Here is a 19,860-nt window from a genome sequence, read left to right as displayed (position 1 = left end):
ACCTTAATAATTTAAGATATCAACCCAAGCAAAAGATGAGGCAGAAAATGAGATTCAATAAGATATCAGTCATTGAGCTGACGAGAGTAATAGTGCAGTCAACATAAAACTAATAGACACGAAACAAGAAGATGACAAACTACTATATTATTAGCACAACAGTCCAACAACTGCTACAGCTGAAGCCTATATCTGGCTTACTATTATGTCGCTAAAATTCAAATTAAGAAAAAAAAAAAAAAATGTTATAGTGTAAACAAAATCTAAAGATGTCATGAAATACAGCTATTACACTAGCATTGTTGAACATCCAACAAACACTAGCATTGAGAACACATAACTGAAGTAATGGGGGAATCAATCCTTTCAACCAAATGAAAGGAATTCTGTACTTATCCAAAAGTTGCATCCAAAGTCAACCTATATTGGTCATCGAAAAGAAAAATATTTGTGCATTTTCAGCTCATGAAGCAAAAGGCTTTTAAGGCTATGCCTGATTAGTTGTACTAATAGATTTATGGTAAATTACACAGAGATCGGTTATGCCCCAAAAAATAAAATTTGAGATAAATATGATATTATCCGCGTTGAATAAATGCAAGTGAAGAGATGAAACTATGCAGAAAATGTGCATGGGTACAAGAATATACTCTTAAATTGATGCATTACCAAATGGAAATGATTATACTCATATGAGATAAACAACAAACTATTTAGTGCATTAACTATTTAGTTGAAACTTGAAACCCTAGAGTTAAAGGGGGAAACGAATAGAAGATGGAAAGAGTTCCTGTGATTGCGTGCGTGCGTGAGTTTTACTTTTAAGTTTTCACTTTTAAAGTAACAAAGTTTTAGGAAAAAAAAATACATACTATAACTTAAGTAACTGGGGTCGGGCCCCCTTCAAACCCGGCTCGACCCGAGATTCATGTGGGCTTTTGGATCGTAGACCTGGCTCAGCCTGAAACTCGAGAAACATGAACCCAACCCAAGCTATTTTCGGGTAGGGTCGATGCGGGTCGGGTTTTCAAGTTGCAGCCCTACTTAGTAGGCACTGCCACATTTTCATAACGGGACTACTCACTTTGTTTTATACCTTTTTAGTTAGCTTTTCAAGGCTGTTACACTACTCTCAAAGGGTGCTCTCTCCATCCCATAAGAAAAGTATAATACAAAGTGAGTAGTGCCACGATCAAAATATGATGGTGCAGATATCAATGTCATAGTTATTGTAAAATTATGGGTATGCAGAAGTGGGGCCTACGTATTCAACATCTGGCCCATTTTTCTTATAGACCTTGCTAATGCTATGTATGAGCCATGCACTAAAGTTCTCCTCGATCAGATGATTAAGAAAATGAATCTTTTGAACGCAACCAAAATTAATCATTATTTACGAGGAATATGATTATTTTAAGAGGAAGTCTAAACTACAAGGCGCTCTTGCATAAATAAGATGAAAGGGTGCCCCCATTGGTTGAAACCCACTAAAGTGCACTTACAATTGAAATTCCAAGGGTGGTCCCGAGTACGGCAACTTATGAGGAGTGAGAAATTAGGTTGCTAACAAGTTTTAACTCTTTTGAAAACTCAAACCCAATTTTGGAAATTAAGAGATCAACAATAAAATTCAAGCACACAAGTTAAATCTAAAGTGCAAATGCAAATAAAGAGCAAGAGTAAGAGAGATTGCACCCGAGATTTAAAGTGGTTCGGTCATCCAAATGTGAGGCCTACTCCACTCCACCAACCAAACCCGTTGATGGCTTCACTATGCGATCTTCTTAACTTCGGCGAAGATCAATGCCGATTACAATTCCGAATGCCTTTAACCTTGGTGGCAATCTTCACCACGGAGAGTGGGTTACGCTTCTCCGAACACTCGCCCGATACAAGGTCTTTGAATAAGAAAGAAAGAGCAAAAAATCCCTCACAAGGGTTTACAAGAATTGTAGAAGATGTACAAATTTAGCCTATGATCCAAATCCTAATCTTTAGAGGATGAGAGGCATAATCAAGTTTGATTCACTCTTTGGATGTTCAAATGAAGTTTTAGAGTATTAGGATTGATGGTCTTGAAGTTTAGAATGCCCATATATATAGAAAAACCCAAATATGACCGTTTGGTGGCATAGTGGTAATTCTAGAAAAAACACCAACGGATATAAATCTGACCGTTATTAGTGTTCTCGGAGTTCCGGGAATACAAAAAGAAGATGAAAATGTCTACTGGTCCAAATCTCGGAGCTCCGAGGATTTCTCGGAGTTCCGAGCTCGGAGCTCCGAGGATTTCTCGGAGTTCCGAGAAGCCTATGTTGAGTAGATTTTCACTTTTTGTTTTTGGGCTTCCAATTCTCAACCAAGTTGGGATTGCTATGAGGATTCCAAGGTGTTGGAATACCACAAGGACAATCTCTTATACATTTAGGGTGTGTGAGATTAACTTAATTATGCCTCTTAAAATCTAAAACTAAGATTTGATCTTATACATTCAAATATGACTTTGATCTTCAATGGATTCTTCAAGTCTTCATTTGTCTTGGACTTCGATGTCTTTGGCCTTCATGATGTGGTCCAATGAGATCTTCTTGGCCTCAATCCAAGCAATGTTGTCTTAGCACCAATGTGATCTACAACTTAGACAATCAAACACATTAGTGATCATAAATCACTTGTGTATTGGAATCATCAAAATAAGATGTGAATGCCAAACTGGAAACCATTGGGCTTATAATAATAGTACAAAAAATGTAAAAAGTCAAAGGCATTAAATGCCGAGAAATGATATTTACGTCCCTTTTGATTACCAGGGACACCCAACGCCAGTGTACGTGGCAATCAAATCCATTGGATTCTTCTGACGTTAAGTACAGTAGCTCCCCTTTAGCCATTGATACATTGTTCATTTACTGGCCACAACGTAAGTAGGTTGTACCCCTTAGATCATTTCCATAGGATGGTCCTAACCCTCCAATCTGGAGAGGGACTGTACATTATAGAAACTTATATAGATCCGAGGGTTGGACCATCCTATGGAGATCATCTAAGGGGTGCAGCCTATTTACGCTGTATCCCAAAAATGAATGGTTTGGATCATCCCCTAGTTTTGGCTGAAAAATACTGGACTTCATGCACACACAACATATGAAAATGATTTTTTTTTCTTTTTCATTAGTAAGTAATTAAGTTGGGATTGAACGTCATATCATTGAGCTAGCTAGAGGCTCAATCTCATCTTGACTTTCTTTCTTCCTTGGAAATTTCTGGATGTAATTGATGATTTCATGTGTAGTCTTTCTCGGAGAGATCACTTTCGACCGTGTAAGGTGGTTGAGCTCCGTAGAAAAGTAGTGCACCTGCCATTGTTGATGGCTTTTTCGGTCTTCTATTGAGCTGGGCTCCGTTTCTACTGTTGGAAAATAATAATATTTAGAATATGGATTTGATCTATGGTTTATTCGAACCCAAAAATTCAATTTGAAATGAAAAAACTCTTTCTGTTTGGAAATCAGAAATAAAATAGAACTTATCTGTTTGATTGAAAAAACCATCTGGAAATCGGATTGAAAAGAATAAGGCTGAGTCGTGCCACTGGTCACTCTCCTTAAGAATCGTATCCGCCCCCTACCGGTGCAACCGGGATTTGCGAACCGACGCTCCAAGATAAAACAGCTGAAATTGGCCCCAGTCCACGTGCACTCGCTGACTGGTCCACCCAGAATCACCAATGGAACTGTGCTAAGAAAGAACGGAACGAAGGAGGAAGAAGAACATAACAGAAGGTGCAAAAACGTCTGTGTAATTTTCTGTGTCCAAAACAATCTGTCTCGTTCCCTTTTATAGACCAGAAAATGTCTGTTGGGGAGAGCCACCATTAACACACACCCTTAAAGGCCAGTAACGTTTTTTCTCCCAATAGTCATTTTTGTGACCGTTGAGATTTTAAACGGTTCTTTGCAATTAAGGTGGTGTGTCCATATTAAAACCAAAGGATAAAAATTAAAACGGTTTTTTGCAATAAAATAACCTTTTCATTTAAACCCAAACCCAAACCCGGACCCGGTGAGGTGCGGGCGCGTGTGTTTTTTACACATAGGCTTGTGCTCTTCTAAAAGCCCAAGACCCAACAAATTCTAAAGCTTCTCCAACTCTCCATCTCATATGGATGAGAAAAATTCTCTCAAGCTCCTATGTGGGACTATTTGTTTTGCCTTGGTTTAGAGAGCACAATGTTCACACACACATCAAGGTCTTGGGTTCAAGTCCCCATTCATGCAATTGATTCTAGTTTTCAAAGAAAGAGGGGGAGAACTTTAATTTGAATCTTCCCTCCAAATTTTAAACACAAAACAAAAGTATCTTTGACTTTTCTATTTAAGTTATTTGAAATTGTCCAACACTTCGGACGTATAAAAGGACACAAAATAGATTTTAGGCTCATTTTTATTTTTAAGTGTAAAAGTGAGAGTAAAATTTGTTTTTACCCCCATTTTATGTCGAAAGAGACACAGCCTTAGGTACAATTTTTTTCATATCTTTCTATTTTGACCTCTGACATCCACGTTCATCCTCTTCTTTTAAGAAAAACAAGTCTTTTGCATACTAAGGCAAAGACTAGAATCTTTGAAACAAGTGGCCTCCATTGAAATCTGTATATGCACATGTTTTTTTATCAACAGTAAAACAAAAAGAAGGGGTGGCAAATACCAGTTCCCACCCCTTCTTTCATCCCAACTGATTCCCTCCCTCTTGATCTGATACCGGCACAATTTACACTCGTTTATAACACCCTCCAACTGTTGTTTGTGTCTTGGCTTGCCTGTTTCTTGGCTTTGGGTTATTGGGATATTGGAAATTTGTATTATATTTGCTTTCTTTCCCTTGTAGCTGCCCAGCTTACCTACCAAAAATAAATAAAAAAATACCAGTTCCCTTTTCAATACCAACTATGCCTTAAAGATTGGAACGTGGGTCTCACTCCCCAAACATAATTAATATATACCTAATTTAAATAAGGGAAATGAATCAATGATATTTCCACGCCTGTTTGGCTTTCCCAAATCTCTCCTTCTCCCACCTGCAATACCCCTCTCTCACCACTTGGAGACACTAATTTAGCGTACAAGGGTGCGGGACTATGATTGAGAGTATCTTGGAAATTATAACAGCTTTTAAAAGAAGATTAGAAAAGTATTTGAACCAAAGGACAGCACGTATCAATTCTCAAATAGACAACTCTGACTTCTTCACCTGCTTAGCACTATAAAAACCACACAATAAAGTGAACAAACGAAAACCAATAACATAAACAGAGCAAGAAATTGCAGAGAAGTAGAGATTACAGAGCTGGAGCTAGCAATGGAGAGCAAGGGAGAAATACAAGAGGTAAAAAGTCATGCGCGTGTATGGAAACATACGGTGGGTTTCATGGATTCTGTTGTCACAGAATGGATGGTTGAGCTGAGATTAGCAGACATAATACACAATCATGGCCGTCCGATCACAGTTCCCCAACTGGCTTCTTCTCTTACACCTCCATGTACAAACACTGACTTCCTCCGTCGGATGATGTGCTACCTGGGCCACCTGGGTCTCTTCACCATTGCGAAAAATGGCGAGGAGGAAGAAATATACAGTCTCACCTCAGATGGTAATGTGAAACAACCAATTACTCCATAAGATAAAGCTGTTATGGTTGGTGTTATTTGGCAGCGAGGAAATTTTTTTTTTCATGATAAATTAGTGTCTCAAAGTGGTGAGAAAGGGTAAGTTGGCTGGGAGGTGAGAGATTTGAACCTCACTATTGAGATGGGAGTGAGAAGTGGCTAAAAATCAAGAAAAAGTCGATCCTATTTTGAGTACAGTTTTTTGTTTCCTTACTTTTAGCCATTTTCTTGATTAGTCACTTCACCCTGCACTGCCCCTCTCTCATCACTTTGAGACGTAGTTTATCATGAAAAAAAAAAAATCATGGTAGCCAAACGTGTCCTTATACTTCAACACTGCTTTTGGTTTGTGGATTTTTAATATCAAGGAGTTGTTGGGTTTTGAACTTAAAAACCGCTCTGATACCATGTGAAACAACCGATTACTAATCATTTGTACTTTAACAGGTAAGTACCTCTTGAAAGACGCAGAGAAGAGCATCGTCCCAATGATGAGACTTCAAATGCTAAAGAAAACCAAAGAGTCAATGGCTGCAATTGGGTACTGCTTACAAGGAGAAGCTTCCATCCCGGCCTTTGAGAGGGTTCATGGGGAGAGCCTGTGGTCTTATGCCTCTAAGGATAAAAATCAGAACAATATTTTTAATGAGGCCATGGCTTCTTCTAGCAGAATATTGACACCCACTTTGATTGGTGCTTGTAGAGAGACCTTAGAGGGGATAAGGTCTCTGGTGGATGTGGGAGGAGGCACTGGTACGGCCTTGTATGAGATAAACAAGGAATTTCCACATATAAACTGCACTGTTTTTGACCTTCCTCATGTGGTGGAGACCTTACCAGAAAACCCCGGTATAGATTGTGTGGCCGGGGACATGTTTTCTTTTGTACCACAGGCAGATGCAGTTTTGCTGATGGTAAGCATATTAACCCTAATCACAAGATCTCTGATATATAGTTCAAGGGCTTTGGTAATGGGGCACTCATTAAGTGTCATTTAATTGGTCTTTGGAACATGAATTTATACATACTCTCAAAGTTACTTATTTTCATGTGTAATCCAATAATGGAAAGGTAGGAAATTCTGGAAAAGATTTTCCTTTCCTAACTTTTCAAGGAAATTCCTGCAATCTAAACAGGGCCTAATGAGGAATTAAAATTTGGATGCCTTTTTATGGGATCCAAATGATATTGTCATGACTTATTTAGAGGGAAACCTTCGTACATAAATCTCTCCATCACCCGCCCTCTCTCAGAACTGACCCCACAAATATCAAATATTCCATTAGAATATTTTTCCATGGTGGCCAAACATGGCCTGGTTGGATGTAGGGAAAATTTTGTTGAAAGTGATTTTTTTTGTTGTCTGGCTAACTCATTTTCCTAGATTAGTTTTCCAAAATAAAAAAGTTTTCATATTTTCATGGAAAATTGTGAATTTTATTTTCTATGAAATATTTTTATATGAATTTTTTTATTTCCCGTTTGGCAGCCATGAAAAATTATTCCTTCCAATATGAGTGGGCCCAATTGTGAAAATAAATACCCTACCCTAGTTAGAATTAATTGTTACTTTTCTGTTTTTAAGGTCTTTGCACCCGCACTCTCAAGCTCTCTCTCTTGTCATCTCGCACAACTAGCCCCACAAATATTCCATGGAATGTTTTTGGGAATTTCGGGCCTTTTTCTTCCTAGAGCCACCCACTTGTAATGTAAAAGCGTAGTTATAAATACACTAGAGGGGCCAATCCCAAGGATGAAAAGGGAGCAAATATATCACTGCTAAAATGTTTTCATGGTTTCCACAGTCCAAACATGCCTTGTAAATGACAACATTAAAAAAAAAAGACTTCAAGGATGTGTGGTTACAAGCGACACCCTCTTTGCATTGCAGGAATTTTGTCAATTTTTTTTTGAAAGGAAGCAGTTTTCCAGAATTTCCAATCTTCCGGTTGTTTAACTCAACTCAACTAAGCCTTTATCCCAAACGAGTTGGAGTCGGCTAATGAATTCTTTAGAAAATTTTCATGAAGAAGGTGAAAGGATCTACCGGCTCAAATTGACTAAGTCTAACCCTGACACTATGAAGTGGGTCATGATTTATGGGGTACAAACTGTTGACATTGGGGCACAATAAATAAATGGTTTGGGTCATCTTATGAAGTGGGTCCCACTGTGCTTTTTGAAAAAATACTGGACTACTACAATAACTTTACGTGTATCTGTTTTTTTCCTAATATTACTACAATAACTTTACATTTATAGCATATTTTGAGTTTTACCCATCTTAATAGTAAGTTTCCTAAATGGAAATACAACGCGATGTTTACTTAGCCTATTAATAATTTCAATATATTACTTGTTATAATCTTATTATTATGTAAAAAATTTTAAAATTGAGAATTGATTAAACTATTTTGGCAAATCAACAAATTTTTTTTTTTTTTTTTTTTTTTTTTGAGTTTTGCGGAATCTGACACTAGATACCCATGTCGGATTCGAAAACTCATACCCTTACTGATACAACATATGATATGATCCATGTACTTAACACTGCACAAGAAGAAGATGATCAACTGTTTCAGGTTCTTCTTCACATAGCTGATATCTATCCCATGATGAATATTTGCTTAGTCTGGTTGTTGAAATCTGTAGCTCTATCTAACACATTTCTTTTTGCCTATTCTCTACCAATGTGTTGGTTGCAGTGTGCACTGCACGACTGGGCTGATGAGGAGTGTTTGAAGATACTGAAGAATTGCAAGAAAGCTATACCAGAGACAGGGAAGTTGATCATAGTTGATATTGTAGTTGATATAGGTGAAGGAGATGACTTAGACCATGTGAGATTGGTTTACGACATGATGATGGTAGCGCTGACCGGAGGAAAGGAGAGGACTGAGAAAGAATGGAGAAAACTGCTGTCAACTGCCGGATTCAGCGGATGTAATATAAAGCGCACCTTGACTTTGCAGTCTGTAATTGAAGCATTTCCCTAGAATTCCTTACTGATTCTTCTGTTAAGAGGAGATGAATGAACATCATTGTATTTGATGCAGTGGCAACTTGGTAGCCACACCTAGGTGGCTTGGGAGAGTATCCAAGATTTTTTTTTTGGGAGAAATAAAGTATGAAGGTTGTTTTGTAATCAATCTTGGAAGACTTTTCTACAACTACTGCATTATTGGTCATACTAAGTTGTATTTCATTAAGACGTTTAGTAAGTTGTGCTTTATTAACTAGTGCCTAATAAGTTGTATTTCATTAGCTAAGTCTAGTAAGTTGTGTTTCTTTATGTCTAGTAAGCTGTGGTGTTTGAGAATTATAGTAGTTAATATTGTGCGGAGAATCCAATGTAGAAGTTCTATAAGTGGAGGATTTTGAATAAATTTAAATTATTGATAATATATCAATTTGGTTGAGCATTGCTCATCTTTCCTTCTGCTCTTTGGATTGAAATGGTTTGCGAGAACAACTTGAGCCCTTTAATTGTGGAAGGGGACTCTTCCAACACTATCGCCTGGGCTTCAGGACGATGCCCGGGCATCGCCCATGGCGCCTTTCCATTTACGCCCAATATCGGAACATAGAAGGAGATCCGCTAACGGGATGGCGGACGAATTAGCTCGCAATGGGGCATCTGGAGTGGCAACAAGGATGACCATTGCCGATCATTTGGTTCAGCCAACTTGATGGAAGGGCACATCTTGAAGTTCTCTCATTGTGGGAGGCTTTTTTTTTATTGGCCTGTAATCTGTATCATTTTTGGGGACATCTTGTCCCTTGCTTGATGTATGATTCATGACCTATGGAATAAAGTGTTAATTGTTTTTAAAAAACATTCTCCCTGTGATTAGATAACAAGATTACAACATATAATAGCAAAATTGTAACATTTACCAATACTCTCCACATGTGCATATGCCGCCTTCAAAATGGTGAAATCTATACAGATCTCTAATAATTATTCTTCTTTTGAGACTTTTAGAGACTAGCTTTGCAAAACTATGGCAATCTTCACAAATTCTAAGGTTTTTCAATATGTTCAGTGTTGTTGTTGGGCTTGTGCTAATAAGACCAAATGAAATAGCAAGCTTTTCACTATGACAATAGAGTTGATGTTCTTTCTCTTCCTCTATGTCAAACAACACATGAGATGTTTTTGCTACATACCCCATCAATCCCACCTTTTTTACTATTGAATCTAAGTTTTCATAAATTTCTTTGGCTCTAACATGTGATCTGTCCCCTACAACAAAGTCATGTGCAACATCATTCACCTCGATTGAACTACACCCTCTTGTCTTTCTTATTCCCTTCAACTTCATCAATTTTCTTACTCTGTCTACATCCTCCCACCTTTTGGCTGGACCATATGTGTTTGACAACAGCACATAGACACCATGGTTATGAGGCTCCAACTCAAGAAGTACCTTGCCCACTCTTTCGGCTAGCTTAACATTGCCATGGACTCTAGAGGCATTCAGAAGAGCCCCCCAAACAACAGCATCGGGCTTCATTGGCATATTGGTAACAAGCTCTTCGGCTTCTAGTAGATGCCCTGAACAACCTAGAAGGTCAACCATGCATGCATAGTGCTCAAGCTTAGGCTCAATACCATGGACTCGGCTCATGCAATTGAAGTAGTGCTCACCTTTGTCGTCACATGCATTCAGAACTCCAATGAAGGTAACTTCATCTGGGGCTCCATGCCAACACCTTGCATTTGTGCAAAGAGATCAAGAGCTCTATTTGCTTCACCATGCATGGCCAGTCCCCCAATCATGGCATTCCAAGAACAAACATTCCTCGTGTACATTCTGTTAAAATTCGATACGGAATATCAATTTCTCCACACTTTGCATACATATCTATCAAGGAGGTTCCAATCATAATATTGTACCCAACCTCTCCAACCTCTATATAATGATGTATCCATTTACCTATATCCAAGTCACCAGATGTAGCACAGCCAGATAACATAGTGACGATAACAGCCTCATCTGGCGTAAAATTCTGTGAACCCATCTTTCTGAACGGGCTCAAAAGCTTCTCTAAGACAATTGCACCTAACATTGCCGGAAATTATTGCAGTCCAACAAACCAAATCTCTTTGAGGCATTCTATCAAACACTTTCCGTGCAATCTCAATCCTCCCACATTTCGCATACATGTCAACCAGAGAAGTACCCAAAACAATATCTTTCTCACCTAAAAGATGGTGAAGCCTTCTACCCAATTCTAAATCCCTTAAATTCGCACAAGCGCACAACAAACTCGCCAGTGTGACCTCATCTGGTCTCACATTCTCCAACTCCATTTCCCTAAATAACCCAATTGCATCCTTAAAACCACCTGCTCTTACATACCCACTAATCATAGTCGTCCAAACAACAACATTCTTCACAAGAATTTCATCAAACACTTTATGGGCACATTCAATTTTGTCACATTTAACATACAATTGAATCAAAGCACTCTGAACAAAAACGTCTATTTCTAAACCAAGTCTTATCACATGAACATGAACCAATTTTCCTACCGTTGTTGCTTGTAATCTAGAACAAGATTTTAAAAGGAAAGGGAAAGTAAATTTATCGGGAAAATCACCTGAAATGAGCATGTGGGTGTACATAGATAGAGCTCTCTGCGGGGTATTTGAGGCTGAAAAACCTCTAATCATAGAATTCCAAACGTGGGTTGTTGGGTTTTCGATTCTGTGGAAGATATTTTGGGCGTAGTAGAGATCAGAAAGGGTGAAGTTGCATAGAGAGATAGGATTTTAGAGATGATGATGGGATTTGAATAGAGGGATGTTGTAACGGCTAGTGCGTGGGGTTGTTTCAGGGTATCGAGGGATGAACAGTTCTGTAGTAGATTAAATAGTTTCGTGTAGCTATGCGCCATCTAAGGTGGATTTCGTTTATATGAGACCATCTCTTTAAATAAAAGAAAACGATAGGGCTACTGATATTGGCACTACCATGTATTAATAATTGCACTAACTCAGCTTCTCTTTATTGTTTAAGAGAAATTATATGATGCCCTACCGTCAAAATAAAGGACGGAGAGAAGCTCTCCCTTGATTTTTGATCCAAGGGAAAGCACCGTCTTTTACTTTTCCTTGGTTCAAAAACCAAGGCAGCAGTTTTTGCCCTTTACATTTTGACGGTCGGGCATCATATAATTTCCCATTGTTTAAACAGCTATCAAAGGTTCTTCCATATCCCAAAAGGCTCTCTGCAGCCAATTAATAAAGTAAAGACAGGTTGAGTTTGTGCAATTATTGAAACATGTTAGTGTCAAAATCAGTAGCTAAAGATAATAGTGGAGAATTTAGGACAAGTTTAAATGAGGAGATTTAGGAATTTAGGAAATTAGAAAGAGAAAGTAGGAAGAATTGAAGAGTGAGGGACAGAATTCAGGGGAGTTAAAATGGGGAAAGGAATAATATGCGGAGATATAGAATGAGGAGTACGACAAGGTTTTTATAACGTAATCACCTTGTTTTACACCTCCTTAATTGGCTGTTGATTCGTCCCATTATCAAAACATGGTTGTGCTGATAATGGTCCCCAATTTAGAACCTCATAAATGTAAATTCAAGTGCTTTCCTTCCAAGAACTTCATATCGGTGTTCCTATCATGTGTATTGCTTAATTTAAATGGCCAACATAATGTTCATGTCATCCATTAGAAAGTCCACGAACTGAGAAACGGAACCAGTCTTAACTGATCTTCTTCCCAATTTCTGGTCTCATGCAGAACCCACTTAGTGTTAAAAGTGTTAAAGTATAAAAGATAAATAACGCCTTTCTCCAACAGCTTAAGCTTTTGGAGAAGTTGGTAAGTAAACACTTGGCAAATACAGTTATTAAAGCTGAAGAGGTAGATGTAGTGAGTTGTGGTGGGAGGCCTCAGATTGACCAAACGGAGCATTATTATTTATACAGCTGTCAAAGTTTATTACATTTCCCAAAAAGCTCTTCGAAGCCAAATAAAAAATAAAAGATGGGATCAGTAACCAAAACTTATTACCAACCCTTAAAATTGTTTTCGAAGGAAATATTTTTTTCACGGTTGTCAAACATGCCCTTATTGTACTTCTACCACTGGCAAGTTACTATGTGCTGCTCCCTGCGCCTTGTAAAAATGTACCCAAGAACACGCCCCCACGTTGGATCCCCATGATCAAAGTGCATTTATAATAGTTCTGAAAAATGTACAACTAAAGAAATACTTAAATGTATTTTGGTGCTCTGAAAACCATCTCTAATCCAAATCCCCCTCCCATCTGTGGAGGTTTCTATACGGTGTTCTCTCTAAAGATCAGAGGGTTAGGATTATCCTATGTAGGTAATATTTGGGCACATTTTAAGCCCAACAAATGAATGTTTTGGATCTTTCTAATAAAGTGGGTCCCACTGTATTTTTGAAAAAGCTCGTTTATTGGCGCTCTCATTAGATTTCCTACCTCTTAATTTGATGTCTATTTGAAATTGCAACAGAAATGAAGAGAGTGAAGACATTCATGTTTTGACTGTCTCAACAAATGTTGGCAAACGCGAGCAGCGGTTTTTACAAGTTAGATCATGTCCTCCCTCTCCTCAGCGCTTTTCATCCCCCTGTAACCCACAAAAGCTCACCAAAACCACCTCTCTTAAGCCTCCTAAGCCGAGAGTAAGTCCCTCTACTTCTTCCATTCATTCATGCCAGTTGATACATATGCTCCCTTGTCTTTATAATGGCACTCCTCTCTTTATTTTACACTTTTTCTTAGTTGCCAAAAAAGTGTCAATAACAAAGTTTATAATAAATGAGGAATGCAAGCTACACAGGCAAGGTAGCATATGCACCCCTGAAACATGTTTTGCATATGCATATGCAAATGCAAACCTTATGTCTACGGCTAGCTTTCCACAAGAGAGCGAACTCACCTCGTTTTTTATTACATGTTTTGATATTCCCAGGAACATGTTTTGATAATAGAGCCAGCCAACTCACCTTGTTTTTTATTACAAATCCCCAAAAGCTCTTAACGGCCAATTAAAAAGTGTAAGATATGTAGGGGTTTGCTACCCAATTTCGCGGCTGGCTTTTGCATGGGAGAACAACCAGCTCAGATGGATTAAATGAAGACAAAAATATGCCAAAAAGTCAACCTGCGTGGCTGTTCTTAAATGCAACAGCCAGCTGCGAAATGGCTTTATGTGAAATTCGTTAGCAAATCCCTTAGGATACTGACAAGATTTAGATTTGGATTTCTCACATTTGCAATTGAGATTTGGAATTTGATCAGATCCTTAGATTTTCAAATCAGCTACAACAGTGAAAAAAGATCTGATTTTCAAATCTGTTCTACAAGACATTATTTGGGAATCAATATTTGTGGTACCTTCACCCTTGCTGCTGCAGTAGCCAGACTCTCTCTCTCTCTCTCTCTCTCTCTCTCTCTCTCTCTCTCTCTCTCTCTCTCAACATGAGCATGTGATTGATGTATTTTGTATTCAAAACTCAAATCCAAATCCAAATCCAAAAAAATGAGGTATCCAAACATAGCCTTAGGGCCCGTTTGGATACCTCAGATTTTGTATTTGGATTTGGAATTGAGTTTTCAATACAAAATGAATAGATCTCCCAGCTCATGTTGAGGGAGGGAAGGGGGTAATTCCTGCTGCAGGGGAGAGGTTGAGGAGCCAAGAGGGTGAAGGAAACTGGCACATCTGTGGATTCCCGATTTCTTATTTCCACAGCTTATTTGGAAATCTGATTCTTTTCACTGTCAGTCGCTGAATTGGAAATTCAAGGACTTGATCGGGATCCAAATGTCAACGCAAAAAGGGCTGCAAATGTGAGAATTCCAAATCAAAATCAATCTTCTCGGCATCCAAACGAGCCCTTATTGAAATTATTTACTAAAAGTGAAAGGCTATACTGAAGTCCAACCTTGCAAGTGTGCCCTAGTTGGACCATCTCAGCAATGTGCATTTATAATGGAATAGACAAATATATAAGTGGCACCGAAAAGTATAAAATTAAAATAATAAATGCATTTCGTTAATGGAAATATCAACTCTACATAATTTATACAACAATTTTGGATGAATTTTCTTACATTATTTATTAATTGATTGGTTAGGTGAGAGGGATTCTTCAACAGGTGGAGCAGAATAGGATAACAAAGCAACCAGTGGTGGAAGATGTAGAAAACAAGAAAATCTCAGTTTCTAGCACTGAGGCAAGGCCTCTAGACATGTTTTGGTTTTTGAAGCCTTGCACATACCTTGGCGAATAGTTGTTTTATCATTAAACTCAATCATTTATTCATTAAATTCTTTTATTGATTTTTAGATCATAAGAAACTACATGAAGGAATATTATTGTATTCAGCAATTTTTTCTCAATTGATCGAATAAAAAGTCTTCTCTGCCATTTTTTTCTCAAAAGCAATCATATTCTTGTAACTCAATCCGTCATCCCCCCACCCTTTCCTCTATGAATCTTATTTCATTAAAATCTTCCCTTACACAACAAGGATGATGCCATCTCTCGTCAGCATTCTCTAGTTCCTCCCACAGCAAATTCCTATCCTTTTGGGATACTGGTCCCAACTGTAGACCCCGATCCTGAGAGGCGGCGAGGAAACAGGTCCCCCGTCGGTCCTTTGGATCACCACATGAAGGAGAGTTCTACCAAGGAACTCTCGAACCAGGTGCCACCCCTCATAGCAAAGCACGAGTGGCGATAAAAATGAGATACCTCTTGATCCAAGGATAAATCCCTAAACCAAGACGTACCTAAAACAAATTAGAGTCGCCATCTATGGATAGGCCATGGAACCCAAAAACAAATCCTCTGTGCAATATATAACCAGAAATATATGGGCTCGTGCCTGGTTACGAATGAGGAAGGTCCGAAGAGCACCTCAATCCACCCAAGTGCAAGCACTCGGTCTCTTATGCCATTTATTATTAACTTTGAAAAGTTTTGAGCGAAAATAATGTGAAATGGGAACAAATATCCCCGAGAAAAATGTCTACCTAAACATGCATGACCCGGGGATAATAAGCACATACAAAATAAATAAAAAAAATGTCACCTAAGCATAGCTACGTTATGAGTGTCATGCCTAATAGGTGTCTAAGTTCTAGTGGGCAAACACATGCATGCTACTGTGGGACCCGATCCCGCGAGAGGGTCGATAGAGGGTCACGAGCGCGCGAGGCGCTACACTCTCTCTTGGTCTCTTGTACCCACGCGGTTGGCGTGTGTTTTTTATTATTGATTTTAATTACCCTACCAAGCAGGCAGAAACCAAGCCATAGGGTGCAAACAAACGTGCAACCTAGTACCCATAAGGGCAGGGGTAAGCCGCCGAGCCTAGCAAGTAGGCGTGCGCATTAATCGGTTTAAACCGAATAAACCGACCGAACCGAATTAATTCGGTCAATTCGGTTCGGTTTCAGGGTGTGTCGGTTCGGTTTCAGTTTATACCAATAAGAATTTCGGTTTTCGGTTTCGGTGTCGGTTTCGGAAGGAACAAAATTCGGTTTAACCGAAAACCAAAATTTAAATTTGAAGCTTTTAAATTTCGGTTTTCGGTATCGGTTTCCGGTTTCGGTTCTAGAGACCGAAATTAAGAATGGGATCCACGCCCCCTTTTTTCTCACTTTGGACAGCCCCCATGGCCCCATTGGTCATTATATATTTATATGAATATGAGATTCAAGCCTTCCTTCAAGGCAAGAAGACAAAGAGTCAAAGACAGCTAGACAAGTGGGTTGTCCCTAGTAAAAAATAGGATTCATAATTTTCTTTTCTTTTTTTCAAAACCCACATTCATAAGTGTAAATTGCAAAACAGCAAAAGACTTTTAGGCAAAAGGCAAAAGGCAAAAGGCAAAAGGCAAAAGGCAAAAGCTAGGGTTTTTTGTTGTTTCTCCTCATCTCCTCTTCTCTCTACGACTCTACCGCCGCGACGCCGCCTCATGCCCTCATCTCCTCATCCTTTTCCATTTAAGAAGAAATATTGAAAGGAAGAAGCTTTGATTTTTCTTCATGTAAGAAGAAATACCCAAAGCTTTTCTTTTATTTTATTTCATTTTATTTTCCTTTCCTTCTCTTCTCATTCCCTCTCTGTTTTCCACAGGAACAACCAGATTTGAGCGGAGAGAAGTGCCGGAATCTGAGAACACCGTCAAACCCTCTTCTTCAACATCTCTCTCGAAGCTCACAGAGGTATGCAACTACGCATCTCTCTCTCTCTAGCATTATCCTTCTTTTCTCTTTCTCTCTCTCTCTCTCTCTCTTCTTTTTTTCGTTTTTGGTTTTGGATTTGTGCTTTTCTATTTCTCTACCCGAAAGGATAGTAATACCTTTCCGGTTTTCCCCTTCTTTCTTTTGCATCCATAGAAAATTAGAAATCACCACAGCATTGTGTTTTGTATTTGTGATTTTCCCCCATCAAAGGATTGGAAAAAGATTCTAAACAGAGTACGATTCAAGGTATCTCTTTATTCTTTTCTTTTATTTTAGATTTTATTATCAATTAATTTCATTTTACTAAATATTTTTTTGAGTATTTGTGTTTTGTATGTTATACCCAGATGAAGAAGTGAAGGATTTAGGGGTACAAGCGGCATTATCTCTTCTGAAATTCTACAAAAGTGGGTTCCATTTTTTATTTTTATTTTAACCTAAAATACTGAAAATCACAATAAAATTAGAGGACAGATGTTGGGGACGGGTTGGGGTGAGCTTTTGCTAAAAAAATGAATATGAATCAACTCAAACTGACCTGATTTTATTGCAAAGCTCAACAAAAGTTCCGAAAAATGGACTGAGTTGCACCCCAATACCAAATAGGCTGGGGTGCAATTTGGGTCGGGTCGGGCTGAGCCTTTGCTAAAAACTGAATTGAAATCAACCGAAACCTGACCCGATTTTATTGAAAAAGCTCAACCAAAATTCCCAAAAATCGATCACAGTTGCACCCTTAATACCCAACAATGGAGGGTGGGAGTGTACATACCAATCATATTCAAGAAATATCAAATATACCTGATATGGGGTAGTTCTTGTGGGAATTTTAGAAATATCAAACATTAGAAAAATACTTCTTGTGGGAATTCTTTTCTCAGGAAAATTTGGACTGGTTCATTGGTTCGGGTTGAGCTTTTACCTTAAAATGGGGTAGTATGGTTCACTGGTTCAGATTGATATCTATTCATTTTTAGCAAAAGCTCAACCCAAGACCCAAGTTACCCAAGTTACCCAACCCTACCCAAGTGGAGTTCTAATGTTTCTCGATCTCTTTTTCCTTCATGTAGGTGTTGATATACTACATTCAAGAAATAGATTGATAAGAGTTTCTTTGTTAGAATTGAGGTTTGTAACTTTAACACTTTGTATAATTGTATGTTAACTTATGATTAGTTGTTCTTGGATAGTTGGATTGCTTTTTTTGTATGCTGACAAATAGTTGGATTTGTTGTTCTTGGTTTGTAACTTTCAATATAGGTTTGTTGTTCTTGGATAGTTGGATTCGAGCCACCACTCAAGGGGCTATTAGTGTTAGCATCATTCTATCTTCTTTGGCTCGTTGCTATTGGGTACAAACTACGAAGGTAACACTTAATCACTTATGAGTCATGTCATTCTCATTTGTTGTCTATCTTGTTTTCTATTGGGTAGCTTATTTTGTGTTGGGTAATGGGTGCCTTAGTGTCTTGTTTCTATCATCTTTGTAGATGTCGCAAGAAGGAGAAGCTCCTAATCTTATTTCTAGCGAGCAATCTTCAAACCCCACAGACTCAAACCAAACGGTTAGAACCGCACGGAAGAGAAAGGGGATGAAGCCTAGGTCAGATGTGTGGGACCATTTTACAAATTTTTTTAATGAGGTGGGTGAACCTAAGGCTAGTTGTATGTATTGTGAGAGGGAGTTTTGTTGTGATCCGAAGAAAAATGGAACTACCTCACTTAGGACCCTTGCCTTCTGATTTTCTCGAAATCCCATTTCTGGGTAAAGAAGGGAATCAAGTTGAGCAAAGGGTTCAGATTCAGCAAAATAAATCCCCTTTTTACCTTCTGATTCCCTCAAAATCCAAGTTTTGGGTAAGGAAGGGAATCAAGTTGAGTAAAAGAGCACGGATTCAATAAAGAAATCCTCCCCTTACCTTCAAATTCCCCCGAATCCCATTTCTGGGTCAAGAAGGGAGTCAGGTTAAGTAAAAGGGGCTCGGATTCCCCTAAATCTTACTGTAAGGGAAGAAAATAATTGAGTTGAACGAAGAAAAGATTGAGCTTTATAAAGAAGCTACCCTATCGACCCAGATTCCTCCAACATGATTATTAGAGCGTAAAGATAGAAAACGATAACAGAAAAGCAGACAAGCATTGAAACAAAAAAGATTCTATTCACTTCACAAAATGGCTCGAAGGCCCCATACAAGATTTGGCCCGAAGGCCCCATACAACCTGGCCCCAAGGGCCCCTTCCACAAAAACAAAAATAAAAGTGAAAAGAAAGAAGAAGAAAAAAGAAGGTTCTTAAGCAACGGAACCTAAGTATAGAAATTTCTTGAAAAGATCTTCAAAAGTCAGAGCCGTTGAAATGATGGCCCCACAAGCACCCCTCAATCCGACTGACTGTTGAGCGAGTTCTCTTCATCAGAAACGCCCTCGTTATTTGTCCTCTCCTCTGAAGAATTCTCCATGAGGGGATCCACCTCATAAACAACCAATTGGTCGCTAAGCTCACAAACCTTCTTCTTTAGCCAGTAATTCTCCACTTGAAGGTTCCTAAGCTGTTGGCTCATCTCCAACATCCGATAGTAAATTTCCATTTCTTGATGGTGGACATAAGAGAAAAACATCCTCTTCTTGGCAACAAAAGCTTCCGTGGGCTCGTTTGCTTGAGAAGGGGAAGGAAGATGTTGAGGGGGAAAGCCGAGCGGAGGTCCTATCTTTCCTGGCTCTCTTCGAGGAATATTGCGAGTTCATTAAGTCCCGATCGGACTCTGAGTCATCATTGACAACTATAGGGGCCTTACCCTTAGAGTTAAGGGAGGGACCACCAAATGATCTCGACATTTTTTCAGAAAAAAGGAGAACAATGGAGAAGAAGAAAGAATCCGTTTGTGAGAGGGATACTTAAACTTTTTACTCTCTGGTATAAATAAATTTCCAAGGAAGGAG

The 19,860-nt window shown here is 38.7% G+C and overlaps 2 protein-coding genes and 1 long non-coding RNA gene across 3 annotated transcripts in view; 2 read left to right on the top strand and 1 right to left on the bottom strand.

Moving 5' to 3' along the window:
* The window catches only part of LOC143891770 (uncharacterized), an 82,242-nt gene extending 64,218 nt beyond the window's left edge, over window positions 1-18,024 (top strand). Inside the window, exons 5-7 of the mRNA XM_077396302.1 lie at window positions 13,172-13,506; window positions 16,812-16,900; window positions 17,992-18,024. Coding sequence (XP_077252417.1) covers window positions 13,172-13,506; window positions 16,812-16,900; window positions 17,992-18,024 — 457 coding nt within the window. The remainder of the gene's footprint in view (window positions 1-13,171; window positions 13,507-16,811; window positions 16,901-17,991) is intronic.
* On the top strand, window positions 5,271-9,003 carry LOC143847094 (3'-hydroxy-N-methyl-(S)-coclaurine 4'-O-methyltransferase 2-like). The gene is made up of 3 exons (XM_077355775.1): window positions 5,271-5,650; window positions 6,114-6,580; window positions 8,372-9,003. The coding sequence occupies exons 1-3, from the start codon at window positions 5,359-5,361 to the stop codon at window positions 8,660-8,662; spliced, it is 1,050 nt and encodes a 349-aa protein (XP_077211890.1). The 5' UTR covers window positions 5,271-5,358; the 3' UTR covers window positions 8,663-9,003.
* LOC143847095 (uncharacterized) lies at window positions 5,278-11,592 on the bottom strand. Its single transcript, XR_013234938.1, has 2 exons — window positions 11,274-11,592; window positions 5,278-5,594 (listed from the first exon to the last, which is right to left on the bottom strand). It is a non-coding gene; the product is annotated as an uncharacterized LOC143847095 (long non-coding RNA).
* Window positions 18,025-19,860: the final 1,836 nt, after the last annotated feature.

This window comes from Tasmannia lanceolata, unplaced genomic scaffold (assembly GCF_043159265.1).
Source record: "Tasmannia lanceolata isolate RefF3 unplaced genomic scaffold, GAP_Taslan_0.1 ptg000015l, whole genome shotgun sequence".
In the NCBI taxonomy this organism is placed as follows: Eukaryota; Viridiplantae; Streptophyta; class Magnoliopsida; order Canellales; family Winteraceae; genus Tasmannia; species Tasmannia lanceolata.
Note: the sequence above shows the minus strand (reverse complement) of the source record. Positions and strands in the feature narration are given on the sequence as shown.

Excerpts from the sequence above, each read along its gene's own strand:
- LOC143847094 (XM_077355775.1), top strand. The coding sequence starts at position 5,359 with ATGGAGAGCAAGGGAGAAATACAAGAGGTAAAAAGTCATGCGCGTGTA. Across the intron at positions 5,651-6,113 it reads ATACAGTCTCACCTCAGATG|GTAAGTACCTCTTGAAAGAC; the intron begins GTAATGTGAAAC and ends GTACTTTAACAG. Across the intron at positions 6,581-8,371 it reads CAGATGCAGTTTTGCTGATG|TGTGCACTGCACGACTGGGC; the intron begins GTAAGCATATTA and ends TGTTGGTTGCAG.